At 38.8% G+C, this 15,770-nt stretch overlaps 1 protein-coding gene across 1 annotated transcript in view; it reads left to right on the forward strand.

Moving 5' to 3' along the window:
* The first annotated feature begins 15,538 nt into the window (after positions 1-15,538).
* TCEANC2 (transcription elongation factor A N-terminal and central domain containing 2) overlaps positions 15,539-15,770 on the forward strand; it is a 106,206-nt gene continuing 105,974 nt past the window's right edge. Inside the window, exon 1 of the mRNA XM_044085484.1 lies at positions 15,539-15,692. Coding sequence (XP_043941419.1) covers positions 15,585-15,692 — 108 coding nt within the window. The 5' untranslated portion in view covers positions 15,539-15,584. The remainder of the gene's footprint in view (positions 15,693-15,770) is intronic.

Genomic DNA, 15,770 nt, shown 5'->3' on the forward strand with positions numbered 1-15,770 from the left:
AGTTTGTCTCCCAAGCTGCTGCTTACACTTAAAAAAGGGTATCAAAACTTGTCGGAGGTTTGAGATGCATGGTAAGGCTTCAAAAGGCCTTTGAGATTGTTAGCCTAGTAAACATCTATGAACCTAATAAGATTAAGTGATCATTCAATCATCCCTACATTTTAGTTTTGTTTGGCTATGTGTAATCACTCCCGTTATCATACTTTGTATACTGATCATGGAACAGTGGTAACAAAACGCAGGAAGCTTTTAAGTTCTGTTCACTGACTCTGCCAGAACATTCTACCTCCAACATACCGAGATCATCAGCCTGCACTATATGCTGCAATATATTTGAAAACACTGGCCTTCAGAAGTTAGGAGCTACTACCATGCTTGACAGTTCCAGAGTGTGGTTAAAAAATAACTGACAGCATAAGTAAATACATAAGCACTTATTCTGTATGCCACTCATATCTTACCAATAATTGTATTCCTAAACTATTTTGATGCTAACATCTGACATGTATGAGCCACGAAAAGCAAAATCCTACCTCCTTAATCCTGATTACAATTACAACAACATAAGAATTTAAACTGTGTAACAATCAGACTTATTGCAGACATCTAAAGGGAGCTGCCATATTCTTAATCCCCACTAAAATTACAACAGAATGAGTTTTTAAATAATTTATAAATACAAGAATATAATCATAGAATAGCAGCAGGGTGGCACACTGGATTGTGTTGTCATCTCACATTAAGAGGAGATGCATCAATAACATGTAACCCAAAAGCACATACCAATGCAAAAGACTAATGTCTTGCCTGGGTTATTGTGTAGTGTAATATCCACCCCCCCCCCCCTTGAGATGCACAGTAGCAAACCACGGTGCAGTTAACCATGCCTACATGGGCAATGGCAATGTCAATGAAACACACCCACATTTGTCAGTAAAATAGTAATAAAAATTGGAAACTAATGCCATGACAGCCACAAATTAAAAAAAAAATGAACACAAAGTTTATTCGAAAGGAATGCAAACAAATACAGCTTAAGAGCCACAAATTAAATAAAAAAAAAAAAAAAAAAAAAAATAGTAACACAAAAAAAAAAAGTTTTGCTTCACATCAACTCCCTATACACATTCAAGATTAAAACAGAACCCCCCCCCCAAAAAAAAAAAAAAACACAGTCTCTATGCTGTGTAAAAGTAATGAACTTACCAGAACTACTACTTCTTTCGGCTTTTCCCGGTTAGGGATCTCCACAGTGGATCACCTGTCCGTTCATGATTGGCCGTGGAATTTTACGGTGTCAAGTTGCCAGCCCGGTGCCCAACCTTCCACAGAAGGCACACACATGCACGCACTCATGCCTAGAGCCAATTTTAGTGTGTCCAATCCACCTACAGCAGGTCTTTGGGATGTGGGAGGAAACCAGAGCACCCAGAGAAAGCCCACGCGACCACAGGGAGGACATGCAGACTCCACACAGAAGGCACCCCAGCAGAGACTCGAACCAGAGAACCTCTTGCTGTGAGGCGGCAATGCTAACTGCTACACCATCGTGGCCGCCCAATGAACTTACCACAACTACTACTTCTAAAAGTTCAGACTCACTCAATGGCAGTCATTCAAATAATCCAAATGAAAGCAAGTGGAGTTCAAAGTTTTTATGTACCTTAAATGTAGTTTAGTCTACTTTAACATAGCCTACATTACCCCAAAAAATAAATAAATAAATAATAATAAAAAAAATTAATAATAATCAAGGTTTATATTACACAGGATGTAATTCCTACCACGGGATGAATGAATGCATTATACATACCCTCATAACCTGTCTATCACAACAGGAATGCCCACCCCTGTGCAAACTCGGGGGGTATTACACTACACAATACCCCTTGCCTGCAACCCTATAACAACACAATTGTGTCACACCTCATGCCACTTCATGCACATTCATAAATTAAAAATGTATTACAAACAAGAACTGGATGCTTCTATACATCACAAAGTGTGGTTTTGCCCCTGTTACCTAAACCATGTAAACTGCATTGGTTACTTTCTAATGGAAGAATGAATAACAAATTGTTGACGCTGGGTATAACCTCGTTACCATACACAATACCAGATTATATGCATTTTGATGCAAAAAGTGTGTTTGGGCAGTTTATTTGTTGGTATGGACAGCCCTCTGAAAAATTTCTCAGGGCTGCAAATTCCTGCCATGACATTAGACTGAACTCAATGTTTTACTGAACTCAATGTTTTACTGCCCAAGTTATTATGCAAGTTATGTATAGGCTAACAACATCAGCAGGAGTTTCTTACTTCCTGTAAATAAAAACTGATGCAAGTGAACACTTTCCACTGAAAAAAATGCCACTTATGAATGAAGATGTTGCAGTGAAACTACAAAGTAAAAAGCTGCTCTTTCAAAGAGGCAAGTTGCTGCTGCTTACCCATAATACTTTGGACAAGTATGTAAAGAACTGTTAATATCTACCATGAAGTAATTTATGAATGGGTGTGGTTATACAGGCAAACAAGGTAAACAATGAAAATTACAAAAATTAAACAGCACACTGTTTCAAGTTTTGCAAAATCACTTGCAACTTAACATCAGAAGTATACCTGGAAATTAAATACACTCTAAATGAAACATGTTTTCCTATACATTAATTTAAAAAGCAAAAAGCATACCCAAATTGACTGATTAAAAAACTGACAATACTGTTTACATTGCTGTCGTAATATATAAATAAACTACAGATGCATAACGTGTATGTTCACATGCAATTACTTTATGACAAAAGACACGTAGCACAATCTGTGTCATAAAGTACTGCCCTTAAATGGACTGCAGTAGTTGCACTGAAGAGCCATGGTGGCTAAGAAACATTAAACTATCAAAAAATTTATATTTAAAAAAATACAGTATGTTAGACAAGACTGCCTTCTGACTTGTATTTTAAAGCTTTTCAATGTGGATACCAGTAGTTGTGATAATAAAAAATTTAAGAAATGTGCTAACAATTCCCCATGAAAAGTCATGGTATGTCATTGAAACAGTACAATATTGCTACTGTAATTCAACAGCTTATGACGTCTTTGCTGTGAATCAACTAGTTATACACAACTCTCAATTCACGTTTTGTCTGAGAATGGAAATATGTACAAAGGCATGAGTGGGCAGTGCTTGCTACTGAAAATTTCAGGGAACAGTATTTCCATATGCAGCCCGAAGTTGATCTTAAAAGTTACTAAAAAGAACAGAAAATTACAGATGAGGATTCTCCACAGTCAGCAATTAAACAGTATTTAACAATGTCCAATTAGTTTGGGAAAGCATGACAATTACTGAAATGAGTCTCGTTTCAAGTACTTGTTTTATTCAAAGGTAGTTTATAAAAGGATTGTTTATTTAAGAGTAGTAACATTTATGATGGATATCAGTTCCGCAACAACCATCTCCCTTAGATATCACAAACACATCTCAAAACTACTGCATACGCTTGCTACCATAGCTTCTAAACTAATAAGTGGAGACATCCATCCATATCCAAGCCACCAAACCTCCACCCCACCACCAAACAATTCCTCCTCTCATTCCCATAATTAAGCTTATCTACTGCACAAAGACTTACATCTACTGATAATCAACTTAAACTTGAGAAGTATCATTAATAAGGTTCAGGAACTCCATGCCACCCCTTCACTTTACACTCCAGACATTGCTATCTTAACTGAAACCTGGCTTAAACCACACATTAATGAGTTAATTCCTCCCGGGTATAACATTCTTAGAGTTGACAGAAAAAAATAAAATAAAAGGGGGAGGAGCCTTTTCAGGCTTGTTGGCTGTTGGTGAAGCACCCTCCAAGAGGAAAAAACGCTGAGAGAAAAAGGGAGCCACTTTTGAGATTTTAAGTATTTTTTCTCTGTTTATTTGCTAAGTTTTTCTGCATAGCTGCCTAGCTTGAGCATTTTCTGGCTTGTTAAACTTGATTTCTATATTAGTAGCTGTATTTAGAGCACAACCAAAAGCTGTTTGCTGAATTTCCTGTTTGCACTTAATTTTAAATCGTTTTTTTCTTAAAACTTGCATATTTTCTGTCCTTGACCTAGCACTCTTGTGTGGGGTCATTTACTGCACTGTTATAACTTGATATTACTTTTGAACCTCTGCTATCTCTGTAAAAAACAAAAAAAAAAAATCTTGCTTTTTTCCCACTTTTCTGAGAGTTAAAAAAGTTCAGTTACAGGCTTGCTGTTCCTGAACTGTTTGAAAGTTTCTGTGAGGCCATTTTTGCTTGGGCTGAAGGAGGGTCTCTTTGTTGATCAGTGGCAGTGACTAACATTGAGCAGCTTCCCTGCCCCCCGGAGAGGTGGTTACTGACTTGAAACTGTAGTTTTGTTGTCCCTTTTGGGCCTATTCCTGCTCTTTTCCATCCCCTGCTATCAAGCACGCTTTAACGTGCTTTAGCGCGATTTAGCGCGGAGTTGCCACTGTTGCACACTAGGGCAGCGCCGGTTAAGCAGGTTTAAACTATTCGGGCCACCTAAAGTCCACTCTTCAAATTTTCCCTTAAAACTACCTTCCTCGAACTATACTACTGATCTAATCTGCGTATCCTATAACTAAAAAGATCATCTCTACTTGACTCCAAGTAGACTATTCTCTATCTGTTAAACCTAGCACTTGCTCCTACAGTACTTCTTACCTTGATACGGCACTCTTGTCATAGATAGTACCCCAAAAAGGCAAACCCCCATTTCTAGGTCACCCACATCCCCCAGATTCTTTTTTAAAGTTTTTTTGTCTATTCCTTCTAGCATGTCGAGGGATCAGTTGCTAGTGTCCTCTCCTGCTCAGCTGGTGAACCTGGGAATATTGAGGCAATGTTACAATTGCCTCATGTACACAGACAACCCTCTCCTCCTCCCACAAAACACAAATACATGCGAGAGATGCAACTATACGGCCAAACTGGAGGCTGAGCTCTCTCAACATAGGACTGGCAAGACCAGTCAGGAGGAGAAGGTTACCACACACTATAGACCCAGTCTCACATAGTACCATCACAACCTCAAATCATACACATAAACACACAAGACATACTCGAGGCTCTGATCAGAAATCTACCAAAACAGCAGAGGCCACCAAAGCAGACACCCAAACAACCACCACCTCAGAACACAACACCTGCAACACATAGACCTCACAGTCAGAGTGTCAAACAGTCACAGCCCTTAAGGCCAAACACAATGCCAGACACACTAGTCATTGGTGACTCCATAGTCAGACACACTGATGTCCCGCTCACCAGACTGAGTAAGGAGAAGGTCACAGTAAGCTGCCTGTCGGGCGCTAGACTCCGCCACATAACGCAAGCACTCAGGTCTCTCAACAGCAGGTACAAATATGACTCAGTCATTGTCCACGCTTGGTGTAAACGACCTGAGACGCACTCCTTAGACTACATGAAAAGAGACATTGAGGAGCTCTCTGATTATGTGGCGGGCAGGTATGACCCTCAAGGCCAATGATGCCTTGGTACTTACAGATGAAATAGCAACTGAAATGCCTCCAGGAAGGGCTGACAGACAAATAAGTGGTGTCAGAGCCATGGTCTAAAACTAAATAGCAAGAAATGCTCAATTATTATCCTTCAGAAAGTCATCCAGCCCTGATAACTATCTTATTGACAACACATCCTTAAGCGCTGACCCAGTAGTCAGAGACTTGGGGGCACACAGACTGTAAACTAGCCTTTGACCATCTCATATCTACAGCAGTGAAGAAATCATTCTATGTTGTGCAATTTATAAACAAAGGTATGGCATCTAGGTCCAAGAAAGTCACCGTTCCACTGTATTCGGCATTCATTCAGACCTATTACTGAGTAAAATGTCCCCTTTGCTATGTACTTAACCAAGCATATCCAACAACTGGAACATCCACAGAGGTTCCTCACTAAAAAGAGTGCAGGGAGTAAGTAACATGCCCAATGCAGACCAGCACAAAGGCCTATTCCTGTATTCTGTCTCCTACAGGCAGTTGAGGCAAGATCTAGGCCTGGCATACAAGGCATTGTCAGACGCCCCCCACCCTGATGGACTTAATCAAACAGCACCAGAATAACCCATTTTAAAGACTTAAACTTTGCCTGTGGTATAAACAGGACTTGCTGGACAGCCAGGTATATATTTCAGAGACTACATCTTCTTCCCTAACCCAATTCAAGTGTAACTTGGACACTTGGATGGGGAATAGGAAATTCATCTCTGGTTTGGCACCTAGGTCTCTACTGGAAACAGGCAGCCTGCAAACAGTTTATCTCCCAAGCTGCTGCTTACACTTAAAAAAAGGGGTACCAAAACTTGTCAGAGGTTTGAGATGCATGGTAAGGCTTCAAAAGGCCTTTGAGATTGTTAGCCTAGTAAACATCTATGAACTTAATAAGATTAAGTTATCATTCAATCATCCCTACATTTTAGTTTTGTTTAGCTATATGTAATCACTCCCGTTATCATACTTGGTATACCGATCATGGAACAGTGGTAACAAAATGCAGGAAGCTTTTAAGTTCTGTTCACTGACTCTGCCAGAACATTCTACCTTCAACATACCGAGATCATCAGCCTGCGCTATATGCTGCAATATATTTGAAAACACTGGCCTTCAGAAGTTAGGAGCTACTACCATGCTTGACAGTTCCAGAGTGTGGTTAAAAAATAACTGACAGCATAAGTAAACACATAAGCACTTATTCTGTATGCCACTCATATCTTGCCAATAATTGTATTTCTAAACTATTTTGATGCTAAAATCCGACATGTAGGAGCCACGAAAAGCAGAATCCTACCTCCTTAATCCTGATTACAATTACAACAACATAAGAATTTAAACTGTGTAACAATCAGACTTATTGCAGACATCTAAAGGGAGCTGCCATATTCTTAATCCCCACTAAAATTACAACAGAATGAGTTTTTAAATAATTTATAAATACAAGAATGTAATCATAGAATAGCAGCAGGGTGGCACACTGGATTGTGTTGTCATCTCACATTAAGAGGTTCCCCGGTTTGATTCTAAGCTGGGGTGCCTTCTGTGCAGACTCTACATGTTCTCCCTGTGTTTGGTTTGTTTTCCTCTAGGTACACTGGTTTCTTCCCATATTCCAAAGATATGCTGTAGGTGGACTGGATACTCCAAATTGGCATAAAGTGCGAGTGTGGTGTGGATGAAACTACGCAGAAGGGCTAGCCACCATGAGGTGTAAACATTAGCTTTAGATGACTGCCAATGGTGAAATGACACCCTGATCCCATGTGCAAAAATGGGAAAAGGGGTTGTGGATGGATGGATGAATGATAGAACAGCAGCACGTTGCAATACATACAAAAAACACTATAATCATAGAAAATGTATTAGGAGATGCATCAATACATGTAACCCAACAGCACATACCAATGCAAAAGACTAATGTCTTGCCTGGGTTATTGTGTAGTGTAATACCCACCCCCCCTGAGATGCACAGTAGCAAACCCTACCCACGGTGCAGTTAACCATGCCTACATGGGCAATGGCAATGTCAATGAAACACACCCACATTTGTCAGTAAAACAGTAATAAAAATTGGAAACTAATGCCATGACAGCCACAAATTAAAAAAAAAATGAACACAAAGTTTATTAGAAAGGAATGCAAACAAATACAGCTTAAGAGCCACAAAGTAAAAAAAAAAAAAAAAAAAAATAGTTTTGATTCACATCAACCCCCTATACACATTCAAGATTAAAACAGAACCCCCCCCCCAAAAAAAAAAAAAAACACAGTCTCTATGCTGTGTAAAAGTAATGAACTTACTAGAACTACTACTTCTTTCGGCTTTTCCCGGTTAGGGATCGCCACAGTGGATCACCTGCCCGTTCATGATTGGCCGTGGAATTTTACGGTGTCAAGTTGCCAGCCCGGTGCTCAACCTTCCACAGAAGGCACACACATGCACGCACTCCTGCCTAGAGCCAATTTTAGAGTGTCCAATCCACCTACAGCAGGTCTTTGGGATATGGGAGGAAACCAGAGCACCCAGAGAAAGCCCACGCAACCACAGGGAGGACATGCAGACTCCGCACAGAAGGCACCCCAGCCGAGACTCGAACCAGAGAACCTCTTGCTGTGAGGTGGCAATGCTAACTGCTACACCATCGTGGCCGCCCAATGAACTTACCACAACTACTACTTCTAAAAGTTCAGACTCACTCAATGGCAGTCATTCAAATAATCCAAATGAAAGCAAGTGGAGTTCAAAGTTTTTATGTACCTTAAATGTAGTTTAGTCTACTTTAGCATAGCCTACATTACCAAAAAAAAAAAATAAATAATAATAATCAAGGTTTATATTACACAGGATGTAATTCCTACCACGGGATGAATGAATGCATTATACATACCCTCATAACCTGTCTATCACAACGGGAATGCCCACCCCTGTGCAAACTTGGGGGGTATTACACTACACAATACCCCTTGCCTGCAACCCTATAACAACACAATTGTGTCACACCTCATGCCACTTCATGCACATTCATAAATTAAAAATGTATTACAAACAAGAACTGGATGCTTCTATACAATCACAAAGTGTGGTTTTGCCCCTGCTACCTAAACCATGTAAACTGCATTGGTTACTTTCTAATGGAAGAATGAATAACAAAATTGTTGACGCTGGGTATAACCTCCTTACCATACACAATACCAGATTATATGCATTTTGATGCAAAAAGTGTGTTTGGGCAGTTTATTTGTTGGTATGGACAGCCCTCTGAAAAATTTCTCAGGGCTGCAAATTCCTGCCATGACATTAGACTGAACTCAATGTTTTACTGAACTCAATGTTTTACTGCCCAAGTTATTATGTAAGTTATGTATAGGCTAACAACATCAGCAGGAGTTTCTTACTTCCTGTAAATAAAGACTGATGACAAGGTCTTACAAGTGAACACTTTCCACTGAAAAAAATGCCACTTATGAAGATGTTGCAGTGAAACTACAAAGTAAAAAGCTGCTCTTTCAAAGAGGCAAGTTGCTGCTGCTTACCCATAATACTCTGGACAAGTATGTACAGAACTGTTAATATCTACCATGAAGTAATTTATGAATGGGTGTGGTTATACAGGCAAACAAGGTAAACAATGAAAATTACAAAAATTAAACAGCACACTGTTTCAAGTTTTGCAAAATCACTTGCAACTTAACATCAGAAGTATACCTGGAAATTAAATACACTCTAAATGAAACATGTTTTCCTATACATTAATTTAAAAAGCAAGAAGCATACCCAAATTGACTGATTAAAAAACTGACAATACTGTTTACATTGCTGTCGCAATATATAAATAAACTACAGATGCATAATGTGTATGTTCACATGCAATTACTTTATGACAAAAGACACGTAGCACAATCTGTGCCATAAAGTACTGCCCTTAAATGGACTGCAGTAGTTGCACTGAAGAGCCATGGTGGCTAAGAAACAATAAACTATCAAAAAATTTATATTTAAAAAAATACAGTATGTTAGACAAGACTGCCTTCTGACTTGTATTTTAAAGCTTTTCTATGTGGATACCAGTAGTTGTGATAATAAAAAATTTAAGAAACGTGCTAACAATTCCCCATGAAAAGTCATGGTATGTCATTGAAACAGTACAATATTGCTACTGTAATTCAACAGCTTATGACGTCTTTGCTGTGAATCAACTAGTTATACACAACTCTCAAGTCACGTTTTGTCTGAGAATGGAAATATGTACAAAGTCATGAGTGGGAAGTGCTTGCTACTGAAAATTTCAGGGAACAGTATTTCCATATGCAGCCCGAAGTTGATCTTAAAAGTTACTAAAAAGAACAGAAAATTACAGATGAGGAATTCTCCACAGTCAGCAATTAAACAGTATTTAACAATGTCCAATTAGTTTGGGAAAGCATGACAATTACTGAAATGAGTCTCGTTTCAAGTACTTGTTTTATTCAAAGGTCATATATAAAAGGATTGTTTATTTAGGAGTAGTAACATTTATGATGGATATCAGTTCCGCAACAACCATCTCCCTTAGATATCACAAACACATCTCAAAACTACTGCATACGCTTGCTACCATAGCTTCTAAACTAATAAGTGGAGACATCCATCCATATCCAAGCCACCAAACCACCACCCCACCACCAAACAATTCCTCCTCTCATTCCCATAATTAAGCTTATCTACTGCACAAAGACTTACATCTACTGATAATCAACTTAAACTTGAGAAGTATCATTAATAAGGTTCAGGAACTCCATGCCACCCTTTCACTTTACACACCAGACATTGCTATCTTAACTGAAACCTGGCTTAAACCACACATTAATGAGTTAATTCCTCCCGGGTATAACATTCTTAGAGTAGATAGAAAAAAATAAATAAAAGGGGGAGGAGTAGCCATAATATTCAAAACTAACCTTATAGTGCAAGCACTGAATCCAACACCACTTCTTTTGATAACACAGAAATACACTGAGTAAACTCCAACTTAATTGAAACAAACATATAGTCATAATAGCTACCTATATCCCATCAGGAAACAGCCTCACTACTAAAGAGTACATGCTCAACTGGATATCAAAAACCATCTCTTAAGAAACCATTATTACGGGTGACTTCAATACTAACTGGCTTCTACACAACTCCCAGCAATCCTATTAAACTCTAAGGCTTTACACAAATTATCCAAGCCCCTAACAGAATTCACAAAAAAAAAAAAAAAAGTGCACAAGCAAACTATCCTAGATTGGTCACCGATTAATAAACCTTCCCACTCACAACACTTGGCTGTCTTCCTGACAACCTTAGTGACCACATACCAACTTTCCTACTTAGTATAAACAGACTCAAACTATCACCAAATCCGAAATAAAAAAAAATGTCAACTTCCAAACACTGACATCCACTCAAACATGCAACTGGACCCACCTTAAAACCATGCCCCTAGATTCAGCAATAGAATACTTCAATGAGACCTTCCTCACTATTCTTAACAACACAGCTCCACCTAGAACAATACGTATCCAAGCAAACTACACTCCATGGCTAACTAACAAAGCAAAAATCTTCCTTAAACTTCGAGACAAAGCCTGGACCTATGGTATAGTAACAAATCAGACTCAAATTGCTTAGAATATCAAAAACTCAGAAACAACGCCAAAAGCCACATCAAACCAAACAAAAGAAGTTATTATAGGAATATACAAGAAAAACACCAAAAAATATCCCTCCAAATTTTGGTCAGCAGTTAAAAAGATACTTAATCCAGGTCAGGCATCGACCCCAACCCTTTCCACACCAAACAACCTAACCTCCACTGCCAAACAGTTTAACAAATATTTTACTGAAATTACCCTAGCTCTCACCAAAAATATGTCTTCAAATCAAAACATACCTATTAATACCAACAATAATAATTCCTTTACCTTCCAATCCATTCCCACAAACGCCATCCAAATACTACTTAGTAAACTAAAGCCAGCTGATTTTCTCAAAATATCTGCTCAAGCAGTCACATATCCTATCTCAACACTTATTGATGGTTCCATCTCTGAACATTACATCCCACAGATCTGGAAAAAAGCACACATAATCCCCCTACACAAAGAGGGCAGCTCAAGTGAACTCTCGAATTATAGACCCCATTGCCATCCTATCTCCTCTAAGATAATTGAAAGATGCATCCACTCACAACTTTTCTAACATCTCAAACAATAACCTTCTAGTCAATTCTCAACATGGATTCAGACCCTACCATAGCAAGACAACCACCCTCCTAAGATTTTCCAACACCATTAATCAACACAGAAATGAAGGGAAAATAGTGTCCACGGTATTCCTTGATATGTCCAATGCCTTCGACACAGTATCCCACCCCAAACTACTTACTGCTCTCACTAACCTAAATCTTAGTCCCTCTGCTGTCACCTGGTTCCACAGCTAACTGACAGGGCGCAAACAAGCTACGAAATTGTCACAAGACCTCTTTCCCTTACTACCTGTCACATTAGGTGTCCCACAAGGATCCATACTCAGCCCCCGGTTTTTCAGTATATTTACCAACAATCTTAGCCTAGCCACAACTCTAGCCTCTATGATTCAATAAGATGACTCTACAATAATATGCATTGCCCCTACCCTACAACAACTCCAAGGCATAACACACAAATCCTTCACTGCAATCGAATCATAACTCTCAGCTCATTCTTAACCCTAGCAAAACCAAACTTATGATCTTCCACCCAATCAGAGCAATAGACCCCCCACACACACATTTTCTGTCACAGCCAAAGACAAACACAGTTATCTTACCAGAATCCCAAACAAAACTGTTTGGAGTAGTAACTAACAACAACACGAGATTTAGCAGACACATATCACAAACAATAAAGAAAGTTCACAAAAAATTGTGTACCCTATATCGGAACAAAAAATTCCTAACCAATAGTACTAGGGTAGCTATTGCTAGAACCCACCTCCTATCAACACTCCTCTATGCCTCTCCAATACTTATTAACCTGAAGGCAACAGACCTAGAAAAGCTTGAAATATGCTACAACATGATTGCAAAATTTACCACAGATTCACCACATAGAACACACAACTGCCTAACACTAAAAGAACTATCCTGGTTAGAATTACCTCAGTTAATGTCCTATAAGCAATTGACAAAGGCACATAAAATACTCCACCAAACCAACAAAACACCATCTACCCAAAACGTAACAGTACCCTACTCCAAGAACCAACCAGACACTACTCTCCACCAACAGGTCCTTGCTACAAGTAACCAGGGCTACTAACACTGCAGGGGAAACACTATACTCAAGTCATGTATCAAAAGTCTGGAATGCACTACCCAACTCCATCAAATCCATAACAAATACTATACAATTCAAAAAGCTACTTAGAAATCACCTAACTAACTCATGGCTCTGCTTACGTAACACCTCTTGTTAGACATCTAGATACAGAACTCCCTCCCGAGACCTAGTGTTCCTTTAAAAAATTACACCAAAACAGCCGCGAAATTGCTCTGTTTCACTCTTCTTTCTAAAACTATTAAAAGCCCTACCCATTAACAATTCCCTACTATTATCCACCTAAACTGCTTCTCTTCTTCCTTACCTTATATACTACTTACAATTGTTGCAAAAAAAGGCATTGTTTGTACAAGACTTGTAATTATACTTGTAGAGTTACTCTTTCTAATCCCAATTATAGTAAGTTTGATATATCATGTCTAAGCACATTGTCAGTATTTCTCTGTATCTAGAACTTTTCATTGTTTAATGTTTTTCTGTAAGTGGAGCTTTTGTCCCTGGGCCTCCACTGAAAATGGGAGACTTTGTCCCTGGGCCTCCACTGAAAATGGGAGACTAACCCAGTCTGACTTTCCCAGTAAACAAATGTAAAATAAAATAAATAAATAAATACAAATTTAACAGAGTGAGCACAGGGATATCTAGTGGTAACACTGTAAAGCTGGCTGTCCACCTATTTAAAGATAATGACATTTGAAATATACACTACTCAAATCAGATACCAAAAAGGTAATTTTACAGTACACAAACACTGATGGTGATGGAAGAAGATCTTGCTCACCAATTCCATCACAGTGTTAAACTGAACATTTCCAGCTGTTCTATCAACAGAAATCTAAACTCCACTACTCTATTTGGAACTTTCATGGCTATATCTACCACTCCATAAAAAGTAGCTGATGAATATGATCTTCTGGACTGTGACTCCCTGGGGTAAACAAGTCCAGAATGTTTGTCATTATTACAGTGCAATCCATTTTTTACCCTTACAGAGTGTTTCACTGTTTCCTGTAGCTGTGCAACTTTGAAGTTAGTATTTAAAAGTAAGGTGAGTGAGGTGGAAAGCACCTCGCAGAACAATGTCTGCCATCACCCAGAGTTTTGTCAGGTGCGCTGACTCATCCAATTTGTTGTCAGCTGGTTATGTATTACCTTCTCAAAGCCAACCCATTTATTGCCCAAAAATTCACCATACTTTTCGCAATGAAATATTTCCTTGTACCAACTCTTAGAACATTTTCATCTACCTACAATCTATACTCCATTTTTCCCAATCAAGTAGTTTAGTTCCACATCACTTATCCACCCCCAATGATAAAAGTATGCTCTTCTCAAGGTTGCATATTTGCAACTTTCAGAGAATTTGCTTAAATTCAATGGCAACCACTTTGTTACCCTGCTGTTCAGCATTTTATAATACACACCACAGAAGTTTGATGGTCTTCTCCTAAGAAATACCTTAAATTAGCATAATATTTCACAAGGCAATACAAGACCCCATATAACTGCAGAATAGGATCTACATCTCCAGAATCCACATTGCTGGATAAAGTACTTCAGCATAGCACTGTTCAGGAGTCCTCAGACTGCACAGTGTCGATCTGTCCACGGTTGTCGCACTTCAGGATCTATGGAGTCCACAGACTGCACAGTACGATTCGGTCCACGGCTGGTCGCATTCCCAGGATCTATTTTTATTCTGTTCGCTCCATGGGTAATTCCGGAGTCCTCAGACTGCACAGTACGATTCGGTCCACGGCTGGTCGCATTCCCAGGATCTATTTTTATTCTGTTCGCTCCATGGGTAATTCCCTTCATGAAAGTGCTTAACTTTGTACCTTATCACACCTATTCATCTACACAAAGTAGGATGGTGTGTCCTAACATATAAACAATCACCTCCCGACCATCTTCTTTGCCTAACCTCATATAGTCAACCATCAAAAGTATGAAAACAATGCCAAGTACCCCAGTTCAATATGCGCATTTTGCTTTTACCTCCTTAATTACACAAATAAATACTGAGCTAGCACGTGGAAAAACAACTCGGCATACACATTTGGAGAAACATCACCGAACACTAAATTCTATGTAAATTTAAGCTGCAAGACATACTACGATCCTAGCTATACTGAACCAAGTTTGAAATGTATTATACATTCGAAACGCAGGGCATAGTTTAAATAACAAATTAACACAGTTCATTCACTCTACTTCCCCAAGACGAATAACGTCCGCTACGGTGGCGTTCCTTCTTAAAATCAAAATAAAAGCCATAGAAATCAATAGATTAACAAAACTAAACCAAACAGCCTACCTTGGGGTACGTATGCAAAGAGTATGTCATTCGACAACCTTTATGACAAGGTGTCATATCTCCAAAAACCACATCAAATGAATCATTTGATAGCATATATGTTCCTGAAAAGCACCAACTGATAAGCACCAATACCACAACTTGGGACCACAAAACATCCATCTTAATTAAATTTAACGACACTTTTCCTCTAGTACAATATTTAAGTTCAAGCTCTTCCGCATTTAAGTGTATACAAATTACATCACACGAAGTTCCAACGAGGACTGTTGAAAGTCTCGCGGTATGTCTCAAACCGGAGAAGCTTCCTGTTGGTGACTAGGGTCACGTGTGCGTTATGTATACCTTAAGAAATTTTGAATGAATGTGGGTTTTGTTTGGTCTTATGCTGCGATTGTGGACAACATGGCTAAAAGCATAGACAAGAAAGGAAAAGTTTATAAGCAAGTTACTATAGAATCTTTAAAGGTAATGTTTGAAGGACTATAATGCGCTGCTTTGGTAATTTTAACTTACAAAGTTAGTATAATTTTCACATCGATACTC

This window comes from Protopterus annectens, chromosome 10.part0 (assembly GCF_019279795.1).
Source record: "Protopterus annectens isolate FY-2018-M chromosome 10.part0, PAN1.0, whole genome shotgun sequence".
In the NCBI taxonomy this organism is placed as follows: Eukaryota; Metazoa; Chordata; order Ceratodontiformes; family Protopteridae; genus Protopterus; species Protopterus annectens.